Source organism: Poecilia mexicana, unplaced genomic scaffold, assembly GCF_051168715.1.
Source record: "Poecilia mexicana isolate PSO_F unplaced genomic scaffold, ASM5116871v1 scaffold_20, whole genome shotgun sequence".
In the NCBI taxonomy this organism is placed as follows: domain Eukaryota; kingdom Metazoa; phylum Chordata; class Actinopteri; order Cyprinodontiformes; family Poeciliidae; genus Poecilia; species Poecilia mexicana.
Window position 1 is genome coordinate 12,664,798 of NW_028263389.1, and position 18,229 is coordinate 12,683,026.

General features: G+C 37.0%; 4 protein-coding genes across 5 annotated transcripts; 3 read left to right on the forward strand and 1 right to left on the reverse strand.

Annotated features, from left to right (window-relative positions):
* Window positions 1-3,891: 3,891 nt before the first annotated feature.
* LOC106905254 (cystatin-A5-like) lies at window positions 3,892-4,922 on the forward strand. The gene is made up of 3 exons (XM_014969956.2): window positions 3,892-4,048; window positions 4,126-4,227; window positions 4,640-4,922. The coding sequence occupies exons 1-3, from the start codon at window positions 3,980-3,982 to the stop codon at window positions 4,754-4,756; spliced, it is 288 nt and encodes a 95-aa protein (XP_014825442.2). The 5' UTR covers window positions 3,892-3,979; the 3' UTR covers window positions 4,757-4,922.
* Window positions 4,923-5,995: 1,073 nt separating this feature from the next.
* On the forward strand, window positions 5,996-6,973 carry LOC106905253 (cystatin-A5-like). The gene is made up of 3 exons (XM_088001582.1): window positions 5,996-6,353; window positions 6,438-6,542; window positions 6,669-6,973. The coding sequence occupies exons 1-3, from the start codon at window positions 6,291-6,293 to the stop codon at window positions 6,807-6,809; spliced, it is 309 nt and encodes a 102-aa protein (XP_087857708.1). The 5' UTR covers window positions 5,996-6,290; the 3' UTR covers window positions 6,810-6,973.
* Window positions 6,974-7,945: 972 nt separating this feature from the next.
* mix23 (mitochondrial matrix import factor 23) lies at window positions 7,946-11,045 on the reverse strand. The gene is made up of 5 exons (XM_014969954.2): window positions 10,726-11,045; window positions 8,853-8,978; window positions 8,623-8,769; window positions 8,368-8,427; window positions 7,946-8,281 (listed from the first exon to the last, which is right to left on the reverse strand). The coding sequence occupies exons 1-5, from the start codon at window positions 10,774-10,776 to the stop codon at window positions 8,234-8,236; spliced, it is 432 nt and encodes a 143-aa protein (XP_014825440.1). The 5' UTR covers window positions 10,777-11,045; the 3' UTR covers window positions 7,946-8,233.
* Window positions 11,046-11,945: 900 nt separating this feature from the next.
* Window positions 11,946-15,966, forward strand: fam162a (family with sequence similarity 162 member A). 2 transcript variants are annotated; one of them, XM_014969945.2, is made up of 5 exons: window positions 11,946-12,103; window positions 13,384-13,458; window positions 13,870-13,981; window positions 14,537-14,645; window positions 15,799-15,966. In XM_014969945.2, the coding sequence occupies exons 1-5, from the start codon at window positions 12,061-12,063 to the stop codon at window positions 15,886-15,888; spliced, it is 429 nt and encodes a 142-aa protein (XP_014825431.2). In that variant the 5' UTR covers window positions 11,946-12,060; the 3' UTR covers window positions 15,889-15,966. The 2 variants fall into 2 exon arrangements, with proteins under 2 accessions (XP_014825431.2, XP_087857706.1); XM_088001580.1 differs by lacking the exon at window positions 13,384-13,458 and having other exon boundaries at window positions 11,960-12,103.
* Window positions 15,967-18,229: the final 2,263 nt, after the last annotated feature.

An 18,229-nucleotide genomic window follows, 5' to 3' on the forward strand; every position in this document is an offset into this window, starting at 1 on the left:
CTCCTGAAATTAAATTTGCATCAAGTGCACTATAAACCGAAGTGTCCATGTAAATGTAAAACAAAGGAATTTTATTTGCCCCTTGATCACAAGACATCAAGAATAAACAAATAAAAACCAAATGACTACCAGAATGTGTGTTGATGAGTCTTTTTACCATTTAAAGGTTTTTTTTTATAGCTGTCAAAATCCTTTTCTTAGGACTATTGCCAAGCTGTGAAACATACATGATTAATGTAAATTTTTTATCTGAAATATTTGAAACTTTGCTTCAACCGATTCTTTAGAGAAATCTTTGGTGACCAAAAAAATATAAATAAATAAAAAAATAAAAGGCAGTACGATTATTCAGAGAACAACATTTGGTAAATGTTAATCTATATTTTAGAGTTCTTAATGCTCATGATGGATGACACCCAAATCAGAAAGGATTAAGTACAGAAAATGCACAGAATTGTCAAGTTTTCCAAAAGTGTTTTAGTACAGCTGGGGATGCTGTTGTCACTTGTTGCACTGTTCATTTTGAAACAAAGACACTCCGACTCTTGTGATCTTTCAGTGTGCAGAACGTTGCAGCTGATGTAGACCTGTGAAGACACTGTTTCACTATGTGACTAAGGAGAAGCGTAGAAATGATTTTCTCTAGATCTAGCTAGGACAGTAGTCATAGCATTCAGCTGCTATGCATCACAAATCTGGAACAAACTTCCTGAAAAATGCATGAGCAGCTGAAACACTGAATTCCTTTTGACTTAAAAAACACCCGTTAGAAATATTATAATTGACGTGTAATACTGCCACAAGACAAAATGTTATGTTTCAATTGTTGACTGTGTCTTCTATTGTTGACTCTAAGACTATATTTTTGTCTTTTTATGATGTAAAGCACTTTGAACTGCCTTATTGCTGGAATGTCCTACACAAGCATTGATTGATTAATTACTTTAAATAAAAATCCCAATAAAAATGACAATAGATGAACACAAAGAAAGTGAAAAACATTAAACTCAATCAAAATATCTACACACAGATTAAAAGTAATTCAGTTAAATTGTTACAGTAAATTAATATAATGTTAAGCCATTATTTTATGGCCAGCTCAAAAGCAGATGTTCATAGCTAATATTTGCAAGATTTTTCACATTTGAATACCCGCACAGAGCTCCACCCCTCATGCAGTAGAACCACCTACATGTTAGAGTGGCTCCAGCATAAATAGGTTTGAAAACCATCTGGATTTAGGTATACAAGACAGGTGACAGCAGACACTCTACTTCTCTGGCAAAAGCAGCAAAAATCATCAACATGGCTGAGACTAATGGACAATGGTCAGAGACAAAGCCTGTTACTACAGAAATTATATTGATGGCTTGTATGGTAAGATTCATTCTGCCTTTATTTTGCAAAATCAAACATTTTGTTTCATTTAAGAATTTCATTTGAGATAATTTACTGTATGTACAGATGCAGGAAAAAGTCAAGGAAATGACCAAAAAGACCTATGAGCAATATGATGCAATTGAATACAGAGAGATTGTTAATGTACTACCATGGCCCTTGTTCATTAAGGTAAAAAAACACACAAATTGTTCCAAATTACAAAATTTGTTTTAATGTAAAGTTTTAATTTTTTTTCTCTCATCCCTGCAGGTTCAGGTGGGAGTAAATGAGTACATCCATGTGATGATTCGTGTTTTTTATGTCAATATACTCCAGCCCCTGAAGATGTTGGTTGTTGGAGTACAAGAGAACCACAAAAAAGAAGATCCTCTTGAACCATTTATACTAAGCAACTGATGTGAAGCCACAAACTGTTACTCTGCTTTTTAAGTTAGGTAGAGCATATTTCATTCACAGTACTGGAAATGTATGTGTTGACACTTCAATAAAATCCATTTTAATGATGCAGATGTGTTTCCTTCTCAGATTTGTTGTATGTAGTAAAATGCTTTGAACAAAGAAAAGAAAAATATTTACAAAGATTTTGAATATCTTATTAACAATGTCAGTTTCGAACTCAGCATGCAAAAGAAGACATGTCTTTTTATTAGTAAAGACTCCAAAGATCATTTTTTGTAACAAAAACATCAACAACAGTCAAAAACAAAACTTTAATGCAATCAAAGTTCAAAATGAGATGAATAAAAATGGATTTAAATGAAATTCAATTGCCAAATTTCCACTGTTTATCCACTAATGTTTTTGCACAGCTAACTAGGGGAATAAGTAACAATGAAAATTTTATGTTAACATTCGAAGGGAAAAAAATACTAATTTTAGGCAGCTAACAATTACAAAAAAAAAAAAAAAAAAAAAAAAAAAACAAGGCCAGGGAATTCAAAATAAGCAAAAAAATATATACATAATTTTCCTTTTACTTCACAAAAATAAACTGCACACATTGATGTTTTAATTCAACAAAATATTATATTAAAATGTGATGAAGTGGCGACCAGGGTGTACCCTACATTTAACCAAATGACTGCTGGGAATAGGCACCACCTGCCCAGTAACATTGCAAGGATTAACAATGATTTTGTCGAGATCCACATACTAAAGAGATTGAGGGACATCAGAATTGTAAAGCAAAATGTATTTTTTTGTGTGTGTTCCACCACTGTCTGGAAAAATCTAAATAAGAATTTAATTTGCAAAGGTTTTCCGAGTTAAATAAATTGAAAATGTGAATATTATAGGTATATTTTACATGGGAGCGATTTCAAAGTCTAGTATACTAGAAAGCTCCTAAACCAACATCTGCTGTCGGAGCACAAAACGCTCCTGTCAAGACTCCACACTTCAGATTGAATGCTGCATGGGGAGCACTTTACTAGGTGTCTCTTTGCTACCATGCAGGTGACCTAAATGAATGGGTTACTAACAGGCTTCTGCACATGATGGCATGCAGAGGAAATCATGCAATCATTACAACCAGAGGTGGTGGAATAGAAACTCATTTAAATCAGGCAGGACAGTCATTCCTGAAGATCCAGTGTTGGGAACCATTGATTTAAGGGGCCAAAATGACCAAATACAATAAAAAATATTAGAGGCTAAAAATGTAAATGTAATAAAAGAAAACAGTAAAGCACTCTTATTTACACAAGAAGGGAACAAAAGAAGAAAACAGCTTGTGACCCATGAGTGTCATTTTTCTTTTTTTCTGCTGCCTACATTCAAGTCAATAAAAATAGTTTTTTTTCCTACATATTTCTCCAAATGCTTTTCACATATATCAAAAAGCTAAATGTATCTTGTCACTGCTGAATGTTTCTTAACTCAGTTCTGTTGAAACACTTAGGTTACTCCCTGATTAACGGGACACTTCCAGAGAAATATGAGGTGTGGCATGAAGTCATTCAGAAGCTGAGATTGGACTGATACCTGGTGTATTGACAGATCACCTGTCAGTCAGAGTTGTGTTTCTTTCACAAACAACAAAATACTTAATAACTATGGTTTTAATAGCTGTGTTGTGTTATCTGGGCACCATGTAACATGTACCATGTAAGTCTTAACAAATCTCAGTTCAGTCTGAAGACACATACAGTATTTTGAGTTCTACCAAAAACGATCTTTGCAAAAATAATGAATAATTCCTTTACACAGTTTTTGCTTAATACCTGCATGTACCTACCTTACATATAACAACAGCTGTAAGGGTCCCAACAAGTGTGCTCTTGTCTCTTTGAAATACTTGAGAAGTTGCTTTTTTTTATAAAGGAATTTCACGAGTAACAACTTTATGACCACATTAATATGGGAGCTATCAAACAAGGACTCCACCCAACTTGCTGAAGAAAGATGGGTGGAGCATTCCACCCATCTTGAACCCAAGCATTCAAGTACCAATGAATGCTTCCAGCCATTCATTGGTACTTATGGTATATATAAGTTGGAGCTGTAGCAAATACTTAACATTTGAGACACACCACTGCAGCACTAAATTTGTCTGTTAAAACGAGAAGAAATCTCCAGAATGTCTAAGATAGGGGAATACACAGAGCCAAGAAAAGCAGATGAGAAAATACAGCAGCTCTGTAATCAGGTGAGATCCAGGCTCGGGTTTTACAGTATTACCCTCTGTTGTTCTTTATAATCTAATTTAATCTGATACATAAATAGGTGAAGGACCAGGTGGAGACAAAAACAGGGAAGGAATACAAACAGTTCACTGCAATTTTATACCGGACACAGGTGGTGGCAGGAAAAAACTTTCTCATTAAGGTAAGACACTTCGATTTTGTTTAACACTGGCTTTTTGAGACAAATGAAAAGCACCTAGATTCCTAATCTTAGTTCTCCATGTAACTCAGTCCTATAATATGAGTTATAGGTTAATCTACAAGACTCTAAATTTCTGTTGAGTGTGATCAGCTGTTGGTGTGTGTGTCTGTGGTAGACTGGCAATGTTCAATGTGTGTCCTGCTAATTTCCACCTCAAATGGTTAAATTTGTTGGAAAATGAATGAAATAACGAATGTTTTCCACATGTCCTCTCAAAGTAAAGCTGGAAATATTCAGATGTGATTGAATATGTGGGCTGTGTTGATTCCTGAAAAACTTTGATGTTCAAAAGCGTTACACAAATTGATATACATTCAATAAAGTCCTTCAATCTTGTACTTGTTTATTGCAGGTTGATGTTGGAGATCCTAAGTGCCTCCACCTGCTGCTCTACCGAGACCTGTCGGACCGCGTGGAAGTGATGAAAGTAGAAGAACACAAGAAAGATGATCCACTTGTACCTTTTTAGTGCAGTGGAATTGACATGTTTCAATTGTATTTCTGTATCCTGTGCATGCTGACAAAATCCAATAAAAGTACTGCTTTCAGATTTTAACTCTCCAGCACTGGACATGAACTGAAATGTCACTGTAACTAAATGTTAATAAATGCAATAAATGCATAATGAAAGGCAATTCATTTGTTAAATTACTTCTATGAGTTCAGTTTTTTGCAAAATTGAATTTTGATTCAGTTGATTAGAAACATTGTTGTATAAACATATCTAAAAAGAAAGATGCTGCAAGATGCCAAAGAAAACTATGAGCTTCACATCACCTTGTGCTTAATTACACATATTTGCTGCATTTACGCTGATGTCAAAGACACTGATGGATATTTTATCCAGAAATTAGACATTTTCAATTGACTAGAAATGGCTGTGTTCCCCTTTATGCTTTATTATGTGATAGTATGGCCCAAATAGAGCTTACAAAGAAGAATCAGGAAAATATGAATTTATTATCATGGTGTGCAACATTAAAATAAAAGAACTTCAAAAGACTTGACTGCTAAATGGTTGAGCTGAAGAGGAGAAGATGACATGGCGTAGACTGTTCGTCTAAAAAGCATTAAAAAAAGCAATAAGAGCAATCTTCTGTTCATATTTTGTGAGGCCATAAAGAGGAGTTCATACACTGAAAGAGCAAAAGGAAAATAAAAGAAAAATATGATTGACTGTAGTTAATTCTACTCACTGTGTGTAGTATGCAGAGAAACTTTGGTTATCTTTCATTTTTTACAAAAAAAAGAAAGACGCATACACACACATATATGTATGTATGTGTGTGTATGCGTGTGTGGATGGATGGATGGATGGATGGATGGATGGATGGATGGATGGATGGATGGATGGATGGATGGATATATAGATATATAGATAGATAGATAGATAGATAGATAGATAGATAGATAGATAGATAGATAGATAGATAGATAGATAGATAGATAGATAGATAGATAGATAGATAGATAGATAGATAGATAATGAAAAAAGCGATTATCAAAACGAATTTAATTCAAAAGTAGCCATTTTTTAATATGGGTTGAGTGTTTTTCGGCTATTTACACAATTTTACAAGACGTCCCAGTGATTTTGGAGGGAAACCCCCTGATTCGCCAGTAGGGGGCAGCACGTCACCTTTATTTCTTCAAAGTTAAACTTCAACGTAGTCTGGTCTGACCGGTTGCCTTGGCGGAAGTGAAAGTTTAAAATAAAATACAAGCAAAGAAAGGGCAGTGACTCTCTCTGTCAGTGACTTTGTTTCACTCTTTTCTTTATGTTACGTCTGTCCTTTATTATCTAAATTTTGGTGGTTAATTCCTAGTTTTAATTAGTTTCTTCCACTAAAAGGTGAGAAGGTTTCAGTCATAGCTCGACCTGTTATTCCAGTCTTTACCCAGAGTAAACACGGTAAAGACACACTGGAAAACTTCCTTCTTAATCATTTTGAGTTGACAGCAGCAGACATTTGACTTCACCATTAAACAGCAGCACGGCAGGAATGTCTGGACAATGGACAGAGATAACACCTGCCACGGAAGAAACTCAGAAGATCTGTGACATGGTGAGGTCCAGTCATTCTTTATAATGTCTACACGCAGCTTCGCAGCTCAGATTTCAATCTCTACTTAATGTTACCGACTCACAGGTGAAGAGAGACGCAGAGACAAAGTGGACCAAACAGAGCTATGAAATATTTAAGGCCATTGAATACAGGGCACAACCAGAGTCAGGAACAAACTTTCTCATCAAGGTGATATATCTGCAGATTTTCTTTGACATCATATTACTTTACTGTCAGATAGTCTGTGTTCCAAGATGTAAATGTGTTTATGTTAATAATTCCAGTGAAACAAAAAATGCCTTTCTGTTTCTGCAGGTTCATGCAGGAGGAAGTGAATACCTCCATATTTATGCCTACCAAAGCTCTCCGAAAAAGGGAGAGATTAAAACTTTACTGAAGAGGGTAGAGAAACACAAAGAAGGAGATCCTCTGGAGCCCATCAGACCTTTGAACTGATGAGAAAACACAAATTCACCCCGGCAGCCTTTCAGCAAAATTCTATCATTATGATATTAGTGGTTGTTTTATAAAGCTACTGTGCAGTGTGATTTTCAGTCTGGGTGCAATAATATTTGGAAAATGTGCTAAAATATAATAAATATAGCTAAAACCTCCCAAAAGGCTTTTGGTTTTATAAAAATATCTCAAGTCTAAACTTAAGAAACATAAGAAAAAGGACAAAAACAAACAAAAAAACAAGAAGCACAGTGTGTTCACTATGTAGGCATATTGTAAGAATATCTTGATCCAATCCTGAAAAGCAGTCCAAGGTCCTGATCAAAGCTTTTTTTTGAAAAAAAAAAAAAAAAAAATTCTATCAGATTAAATTCTATTCCTAAAAATTGGTGGAATCTGGTTTAGGTAAACTGCAAGCATATCTTGCAGCCTCTCACAACAACAAAAAATAACTCTCCAAGGCTTGTTTTGGTGCCTCAAGACAGTTTAGACATCCTCTTGAAATGATTGGAATCAGAAATTCTGCTCTCTACCAGAAATTCCTGAAGGATCGTGTCTGACCAGCAGTTTGAAACTGAAGCAAGTTATGCAGCAAGTCAATGATTCAAAACACAACAGCATGCTCATCTTTAAACTTTAAAAAATGAAGGTTCTGCTAAACTTAGACCAAGTCAGGGCTTAGATCTAATTGCCTTTCTGTGACCTTAAAAACACAATGTAAAAGACTAATTGGCCTTATTTGTTGAATCTTTGTGGCAATTGTTGCTACCAAAGGGGGCCTCAACTGTTTATTAGGTTTAGTTCCCACAGGGCCAGGTTGATATGACAAAAAAGTGTGACAAAAGAAAAAAGAAACCTATAAGGAGGCAAATACTTTTTTTTGCAGCACCATATATTAGAGGTAAGCTTTGTAATAAATCAGAATAAACTTTTAATTTTATATGAAGTTGTTGTGATGCTCACTTTGAAATAACTGTAATGTCAGTATAAAATATCTAAATATACCAATTAAAGATCTAAATCACCAACAATAAAAAGGTCTAATGAACAAGACGAGAAAACAGGTCCAGCTCAGCTCATCGCCTGTCAGAAGCGCCGGGTTTTTGCTAATGATATAAAAACACGGACAACAGAAGTCACTTGAAAACAGTTCATTGTGTCTTTTTTTAAAAAAAACTTTTGTACAATAACCCCTTGTGAAGAACAAAGATGACTTTTACAGCATTCATTCTGCTATACCATAATGACACTGAGAACAGGTGAAGTGGAGAGGAGCTCTGATTGGTCTGGAGGACGAGAGTCGCCCGCTGAGCCGTCGGTGCTCAGCTAGCGGCGCGCGCGCGCACACACACACACGCGCGCTCAGCTCCAGTCTGGGTTTAAACACGGAGCGAAGAGGCTCTTTTTCCTCAGAGGGATCTTCGCTACACCTTCGGAGGCAGGTAGTGGATTCTGCATCGTTCAACAAAAACCTGAGAGGAAAGGACAACACAAGTAGCGTTAACGTTTTACATTGTTTTTAAGAACGAATAAAGGAATGATAGGGATGTGTTTGTACCTTCAGACTTCTGTCATTGACAACTTCTTCGACGTTCAGCTCTGACTGCATGAGCTTCAACTGGAGGCAGGACAACACAAGACAAAAAAGTAACAATCAGGGGTTTTTTTCTACAAGATAATTTGCCTTGGGATTTACTGCTTATGTATTTGTGTGAGCATATCTAATTTAAAAAAAAATACATTGAAGTTGTCAGATACTACCCATTACAGAATATTAATATCCACAAATGTATTTTAATTTGCTCTTGCTTACGTTGGTCTGTTCCTTTCGGAGCTGTTTGACCAGTTTCAGATTGTCGCTGTCTTTTTCTCGTTCTTCCCGCAGCTGCACCACCACCTCTGATTTCTGAGCTATACAAGCCTTGATGGCTTTGTCTCTACTCAGATGGGCTTTCATCAACTGCGAGATGCAGACGAGAGACGTGGAGACGCAAGTTACAACTGTGCAGAAACCTGCAGATTTAGTTTTCTTCTGACACTCACCGACTCATAAAGCTCTTTGCAGGTCTGTGTGGCGTCCACTTTTCCCGAGAAGGACACTGTGGGCACAGTAGTGTTCAGGGCGTGGACGATGCGGTCGTCTATAGTGCGCATCACCTTCAAGCCCTCCTGAAAAAAAAAAAAAAAAGACAGTTTTTTATGGCTTAAAGGATCTGTTTTATCCCAGAATATTCATGAACACAACCCGTAGATGGAACTGCTCACCGAAATCTGAACATAGAGGAAAATAATGGTTCATGGTGCAGTGTGCATTCAAATTAAGAATAGGACAATAATAGGGCTTGCAACAATAGCCACCCCTTTATACAATCGCGCATCATGTTAAAACCAAACATAAAAATTCATTTTATTGAGATTTTACATGACAGGACAAAAAGAAGAACACAATTATGAAATGGAAAGAAAATTGTATATTCTATTTTACTTGTTTTTCACAAATACAAATTCATAAAAATATGTTGTGCATCTACAATCAGCCACCAGGAGTCAATAGTTAGTCTTTTTGGAGTATTGTTTTAGTCTCTCAAGTCAATTTTAAACATGTAGGCAAACAAAGTTAGCCAGTTCTTTGCAAAAGATGTCCAGTTAAATCAGATATGATAAAGAAGGTGTCAACATAAATCTCAAAATTAAGTCAAAGATTCCTTTATTTACATCTGGACTTTAATTGGGCCATTCCAAAACATGAGCATGCTCCTCTTGCTGTATAGTTAAGGTCTTGCTAAAGTGAACCTTCATCTGACTCCAGTGATTTCTACGCCCACTAGTAGGATGCTTGTTCTGCATTTAGCTCCATCTACTCAGACCGGCTTCTCTGTCTTCTCTGATACCGCCACCACGATGTTTCACTGGGCATTTGTTGTTTGTGAGATGATGTGAAAGTTTAGCTTTCTGCTACATAGAGTTTTGGGTGTAGGGCAAATTTTTCTGTCATACAACCGCCTCCTTAAGCCTCTAGAAAACTGCAAGTGGGAGTTTTGTTTGGCTTTCCTGTCCAGATTTACAAAGCATAAAGCTGAAAGTTGTCAGGTCAGCAGATTATCCCATCGGAGCTGTGAATCTCTAAAGCTCCTTCTGAGTTACCATGAGCCTCTTGGGTGTTTCTATAACTAATGATCTCCTTGTCCAGCCTGCTAAGTGGACAGTCAAGTCTAAAGAGGATTGTTGTCTGCGACCCTGGTTTAAACTTCTCCACATCATCTTCCATGAGCTATCTGCTGTGCTCACTAGCAGATCTCAGGAGGCGTTTGCAGAAAATCTGAATATACGCTGTGATTAAATTACTCACCAGCTGTTTACTAATTGGGTGGCAATTTATTGCACTGGAGTTATTTTGGGGTATTAAAAGGAGATTGATTACAAATTACACACTTTACAGTTTTTTATTTGTACAATTATTATTTTTTTTAAAAAGTATTTTTCTACAACTTTACAATTATGCACAACTGCCCATCAAATAAAACTCCAATAAAAATAGTTCTAGGGTATGAAAATCTTAGCAAAACCCTGCTTGGTAAAAAGTCTGCCATTCAAAAACAGTAATTTGTTTTTCCACAATTCTAATAATTGATGGTTCCTTTCAGGAACTCCGTAATTCTTCAAGTAATTCTGATAATGCACTGATCAAGTAGACTCGGATCAGCTGATGGAGACTCTTTGTGATGCTAACTCCAAGCACACATGCTGCTAGTTTCCAGTTCTGTAATCCAGTCTGGATCCTTGAAGGATCAGGAGGGTCACAATTCAGAGAAAACAAAGAACCGATCATGCCAACCTCTGAGGACCAAGGACTCCGGTCGATCTCTCACTTTGCAGCGTTTGTGCAAAAACAGTGAATCCATTTAGTTTAAATTACCTGAAACATGGAAAAGTCCTCACAGTTTAAAGTCCCATCGGGCGCCGCCATAGTGGACTGCAGGGTCCTTCACAACACCAGCACGAGATGGCTGTTCAAGACGGTGCCTGAACGGAAACTTACTTAACTCTCTTCAGGACCGGTTTTCATCAGGCATTCAGTCTGAACCCCCGCAGCAACTCCATCATACAAGAGGCAAAAAATAAATTAGGTTTTACTAATCAGAAACAAAATTTTATTAATTGTTTTATAAACTGAACAAGTGAAAATAAGAGTTCAAATTACCTTAATTCACTTCTGAATTATATACCAAGACAAACTGTTTTTCCTGCATGATTTTATTTAAGGTTTCTGTTTTACTAAAAAAATTAAATAAAAGAACTAATAACCATGATATTTTATTTATTTATTATTTATTCACTTTCCAGGTGATGTTCTGCTAATTCCTCACATTAGACCATGCTTTCTGCTGTTTGTGAATACACAATAAAGTCATGCTTCAGAGAACATATCTAGAATAAAAATATATTTTTCATTACATTACCGAATAACAGGCCATCTGTCTTATATGAAACCTGCAGCTGTCAGAGGTTTGTGTCACTGTTGTTCTGATTCAGTACAGCTCACAGGAGGAACTGCTGTCAAATTGGCTGTCTGGAACAGCACAGGAGCTGTTTGCACATGACAGTGCCAACCACACAGGACAACCTGCATGTCACCATCATTACAGGAACTGAATCTTGGAGAACGATCTATTTATAGATCATTTTCAGTTATTTTGTTAGATTTGGCTTAAGCTGTTGGCATGACATGTGAAGAGCCATATTTAAAACAATGTAAAATGTTATGCTCAAAATGAACCCATAATTATGGGAAGTCATTTACATTGACAGTTCACAAACTGTGCAATAAGTATGTGAAACCTTATTTATGTAAAACCTTTCAAGACACAAAAGAGCTCACAGGAGTGTCAATTAACCGGACCTGTTTGAACTAATCAAAAACACATTCAAAAAATTACACGGAGGCCACATTAAATGTGTTTTTCTTGCTGGGAGATTGAAGAATACATTTCAACAACTTGAACTAGAACTTTTTTAAGGCCAGTTTTCCATGCGACCTGTGTTTAGTCCTCGCTGATTCCAAAAATGCCTATCACAACATGGCGGCCACGTTTACGTACAATCTTGATATAATGCGGCGTCTTTTACGTCAGCTTCGTGGAGGGCCTGTTTTTATGCAGCTAGTTGACTTTCAGTAGCTGAAGGGGAAGTGTCCACCCGCTTTTTGCTGCACAGTTTTTGGACACACCGGCTGACGGTAACCCATACAGACATGAATTCTGTCAGATCTCGCCTCTCTGTGGGCAGCCTTTTAGGTTCGTATGATTAGCTTTTTTTTTTTTTTTTTTTTTTTTGGTAACATGGATCTCAAGAGTCAAACTAGCAAACTCGACCTTCTTCATACTTGTTGTTATTGGCTTTTGTTATTGGCTTTTCTAAAACTATGTTTGTAGTTGGCATTTTTGTAATTCTTTGTGAAGGTTATTTCATCGCTAAAATAACCCGCTAAATGTATGTTTGCTTGGTGTAAAATGAATGTTGACGCTTCTAGTCAACAGGAAGCGTCTTACATGAACCATACTTCTGGTATGGTTATAGTGTTTCCTGGTCATGTTGTTGTATGTTGCATGAGTAAAAAGTATTATAAAAATCAAGTCTGTTCTAATGTACATTTAGACATGCATTTGACCTTCGATATTTTTAGATTATAGTAAAACCTTTTATTTAATCGTTTTTATATTCTTCTCTATTTGATTGCAGTCCACTTTCCACATTTTGATGTTCTTAATCCATTTTAGTTTTACTTTATTTTTATTTGTAGGCTTAGCAATTTGCATTTATTCATTTTCTTTTAGCTTAACTATTCATTTATTTTCTAATCAACAGGTTTTATGTTATCACTTCTTTCGAAAAAGCCATTTGATTTATTTCAAATTTGGCTTAAAGTGTAACATTGATCTTTTGAAGTTTTTATTAATTTTACTTGGGTTGTCCAGAAAAAAAAAAAAAAAAAAAAAAAACTCACTACCTAGCATAAAGCAACGTAGCCGTTTTAACAGATATGTTGGAAGATGCATCCAGTTATCTGAGAAAGATGTTAGACTTTTTAAGTTTTCACAGATCAAGTGAAGAAAACAGTAGAGGAGATTGCTCAAAAATTTAAGTTGGTCAAATATATGCATGATTAAAAACTGGAGGGATAGTGAAGGAATGTCATTTTTGTGGTCAGAAAAACAGTCTTGAATGCTTAGGTTTTCTTGTAATGTATTGTATCTCATCTCAGTTCTTCTGCTTCAGCCAAAATTTTGAATTATTTTCTAATAATCTATCTTTATGTGTGTTTAATTTAATATTTATCAACCTATTTCCGTCAATTGTATCAGTACAATTGCCAATTGTACTGATTATTAGCCTAAAACCAATAATCAGTAGCTTTGTTGTTGACTTACTCTATGTAAAGTTAGTGAAAGACTTATTTTGTGTTTTTTGTTGGCCTAAGATTTTGCGATTCGAATCTAGACAAGAAAATCATCTCAAAAATGGAAAATGTGTGAATAGTTGAAATACACAGAGCATCTGTTTAATTTCTGTCCAGGTCAGAGGGTACGAGGGATGTGCAATAAACTTCCAGAGGTCAAGACAGAATCCTCCTCAGCAGCTCCAGCACATGGTGGGGTGTTTGATTACAGGCAAACTGCCTTTTTCTTTTATTTTGCTCTCGGTCTCAACATACCCGTCCCTGCTGTGCAACTTGATCCACTTATTATCTGTTGATCTGACCTGCGCTATAGAAAGGTGTTACACGCCAGATAATGTTTATGAGAAAGTTTAAATAAAAGCTGCCCAGTCACGAAAAGTGCCGAAGCAGACGACAAGTTGTCATTTTAAATGTTTCAAAGTGTCCTGGACTTTTCCCCCGTAGATCTTGTTCATCACGCTTGTTAGGTTTGTTTGTTTGTCGTCCCAAGAGGAGCACAGGAAATGGGACCACAATCTCTGGGCGATGGAGCAAATCCCCGATTTGAGTCGAGGAAATGGATCCTGATGGCCACCTCTTTTTGCCCGTCTTTCCTCTGAACAGAACCGCGTCCCTCATTCAAACCCCCCGGCTACAAACCCTCCAACATGGACAAGAAGATACTAGTGTGGGCAGGCCGCTTCAAGTCCGCGGAACAGATCCCAGAGACTTTGTCGTGAGTAGCCATTTCCTGTTTATGCCAGACCTCCCCTGCCCTAGCGCACTGCCATCCGATTGCCTCCACATCACAAGAACAGAGCTGGCTAAGTGGATGAGCGGCCGCGCGGCTTGTAGCTGGTCCCCCTGAGACGTCCTTTGTTCAAACAAGGCGTCTGTTTGTGCCTGGAGGTAATTAGCGTGGCTCCTGACATCAGGGCGGAGATCGCATCTGATCTGCTGCTGTGATTAGAAAAAGATCTGCTTGTCATGCTTACGAGGTAAATTCAGCCCACCTGTACGTGTCGACACGGAAGCTCTGTGTCCAAAACAAACGGCGGCAGCAGAGCAGCTCAGGAGCGTGTTGAAAGATCTGATGGTCCTGATTATAAACATTTGTATATCGTGTGAAGATTAGCTTGAAAACCCAGCAATTATCGTTTCCTTAATTGCTGTGACATATAGGAACACACGTCAGCCTTTTGTGTGTCGAAATCAGCACAATTATTGTCTTCTTTGTTGTTTCCCGCCTGTTCTGAACTAACTATATGGTCCGTTCTCATATTTTCCACAGCTATGAGACAATTGACAGTGCGAGGAACAAAATCAGAGTGAAAGCCGCCTATATGATGATGGTGTTGACATTAGGAGCCTGTGTGGTGATGGTGATTATGGGCAAAAAGGTGAGTGACAAAGCAGAAATTCATCGCACGCACATGTGGCCCTGATCCGGTAGCTGTGAGTTCTAGGATTGCAGTGATGCGGAAGAACAGGAATTTGTTCATGTCTGTGCTGGTCGATTCTGCCGAGTCATCATGAATAGGCTAACGGTGAACTCGTCGGGTGTCTTTGTTTTCCCTGAACATCCCAAAATAGAGCCATGGTGTTTTATTTTTTTACGACTGGAAAGCCGCAGTTGTAAAGCATGTTATAAACCTGAATGGAGTTGAATGTTGGGATTATAAATATGCAAGTAAATTGTTCATTTCTTTCCGGTAGGGATGAGTATGCAACATAGAACTTCAGTGATTTATTCATTTATTTTTGTAAAACAAGAACTGGATGCACAAGTGTAAAACATCTGGTAGATTTCACATCAAATGGAAAATCACACTGAGACTCTCAAACACATACCTTTGTGCTTTGCGCAAGTAACACACATTTCTATTTAGCAACTGAAAGACCTTGGAGCGTCTCATTTGAGTTTTCTTGTAGGTCAGCATAGCAGAGTGAATAATTGGAAAGAACATGGTGCACGGTTTAACTATTTATTTTGCAAGTAAAAGCCTGAAAAGTGTGGCATCTGTTTTCCCCCCTGACTCAGCACTTTGTAAAACCACATTTAGCTGCAACTATAGTTTCTAGTTTTGAGGTTTTTACAAGGGTCCTATGCGCAGAGACTTTGAATTTTGCCAGTCTCTCTTCACCAAAAAGCTCACTTTAGTCAGATTTGCTTGGATAGGTTTGTGTAGTTTATGCAGTAATTTTTAACTCTTAACAAAAATTCTTGTTGGGATAAAAGTCTGGACCTTCAAAAGGCCACTTGTAGGAATAAATATATATCAAGATTTCTGTTTTTATCATAGCATTTATAATTTCAGTCCTACCTGAATTTGAAAAAAATCCACATTAAAGCTTTTGCCTTGAATTCTTGTTTTAAAATATCATTGAAGTTGTTTTTGTAGCATTTGTTCCACCCCCCTAATTTAACCATAAAAGCCCAGAATATTGTAATGCATAAAAAAAATGGCCGCGTAAAAACTTCCGGCCTGGACTTTAAATTGTTCACGGTTATAAAAACGGTCTTATCCAGATTCCATCCTGTTTTGTTTGCAGGCTGCCGGCAGAAATGAGTCCCTGACTGCTTACAACTTGGAGAAGAAAGCCAAATGGAGGGAGGAAATTGAGAAAGAGAAGGCCCAGTGATGGAGGACAGCTCTGCTTTTTAGTCATAATACAGTTGCAACCAGATATTTACATACAAAATAAAAAAAAACTACTCAACTTTTTTTTCCTCCTTATTGTATGAGATTAATCAGACTAAACCTTTTCTGTCTTCAGCGAGTTAGGTTTACCTAAAATTAGACAATATGTTAAATTCTAAAAGATGTATAAATGCACACAATATTGCAGTCTTAAAGGACTGCCTTGATGAAATTTTCAATAGAACGATTGAAAATTCGTTCAATCTCATTCTGCAAATCATTCCCTCAATGACCACATTTGATGTCTAATTTTAGCAGCTGAAATACTAACGCTTCCAGAGAATTTTTCCTTCTTCATTCGCTATTTCGCTAGATTCTCATCTCCCCTTTCTGCTCCGTCTACTCTTTCTCCCATTGAAGTTGATTCCTCCAGTAGAAACTCACCCGGGCCAATCATTGAACAGAAGAAGTTGTGAATGTTTTCTGATCTGTTTAAGAATCGCAATCTGCCTGTAGTTTTAGCAATAGCAGCGGAGGAAGCTAACGATGCAGTTTAGTCCGCGTTGGCCACAAATATTCAATTAACAGTTGCCTCGTTCAGCTCGGCACTTCTTTCTTTTCAGTGAAGGATGGTTGTTTACAGCGCAGGCAGTTTCTGGTAAGCTAAGTGGTGCACTGCATGCATCATAGCTAAGCGTTAGCGATTGGGTGAAATACTTCAACAGAGTCAACGCCTCCAGGAAGCAATCGTTTCTCAATAGTCGGGAGTCCAGACCATCTGTACAAAGCGAATCGTAGAGCAAGGTTTTTACAAGGCTGCAGTCATTATGGCAAAAACTTCAAGGTCTTTGTTCCTATGTACATGTTGGCACGAGTTCAGCTGGCATCTTCACGACTTTCGCTTTTCTCCTGAGGTTGGTTCACATATTTCACACGGGACAGGTCCATCTCTGGGTCACAGTCTTCTTTCTAAATAGCATAGCTGGACATTCCCATTCTGATAACAGCTGACCTGTGGAAACTGTAGTTAACATTGAGCCAGACTTTTGGAGATCTGCAGTTATTTTCCCGGTACATTAGATTTATTTCTTTAAATTTTTTTGATGTCATTACATAAGAAAGCTGCTTTCAGCATTAATTTAAAATACATCCACAATTTTGCCTCCATTTTACATCATTATCATCATCATTTGGCTTTACTAATAGAAATAGTCTGATGCACTGTCAATGAGGAAGAAAAAAACCTGGACAGTTTGTTGTCTTTTTAGTTTTTTACTCCATGGATGTAAACACCTGGTCTCGACTGTATTTTCACCTAACTTGTGTTTGTACCAAAGCTCTCAACTCACTGAACTTGAACGCAGTGAGACTTTTTGCCGACCAGGAGATTAGCCTCACATTACAGATCTAATTGTAGAAAAAAAAAAAAAAAAAAAAAGCCCAAACAAATTTAAGGAGTGACCGTTTTCCACGCGGTTGGAGTTCTCAGAGGAAAAGAGAAATCTGTAGCGGTACCAAGCCTAGAGCTGCAGTGAGGAATTAAATTAAAGGAGAATAAAACATTTCTGACTAGATAAGTGCTACATTTTCTGTTTCCTTTGTGAATACATACCTGTGTTTAGTTTGAAAACTAATAGAGACAGTGGATCCAGTGTAATTGGGTTCTTTATCTTCGTATAGGGGTATGATGAAGCCTGCCAATGGCTATTGTGACATGTCTGTTTATAGAAATAAAAGAGTCAGCTTAATAAAGTAATTTTTCTTTGGATATCTTCTGTTAATTAATGAACTTACCTCCGAGGTTTTACTAATACTAGGGCTGTTGTAAACGAATATTTTAGTAATCGAGTAATCTATCGATTATTCTTACGATTAATCGAGTAATCGGATAAAAAAAATTATAAAATGAAATATTGGTAAATCTGGCATAATACCGGTGTTACTATCGGATATCAATATCAGTCCAATTTTTCATATTTAAGCATCCCTAACAGTTGCTTTTTTGTAGTTTAGAAAACTAACCTGTAACAATAATAGCTCACTTTCTAAGTTAACCAGAAGAAAAGTTATAGAAAAATCTGAAATTATATTGAATTTAATAACAAAGAGGCAGGCTCACAAATATGCTTATAAAAAATGTCTACAATCCAGCTTTTAGTTTATGTATTCATCTTCAGTGAGTTTAATAGATTAATTAAACTCACCTTGCCACCTAACCTGTCACGCTTTGGGTTTGAAAATACGGGAAATGTCGCCTGAGTGGGAGGAGAGGGCGAATGAACGAACGTAAGATGGGGTGGAGGGGAGGAAATAGACCAGCGGACTGACGAACCGTTAGACCG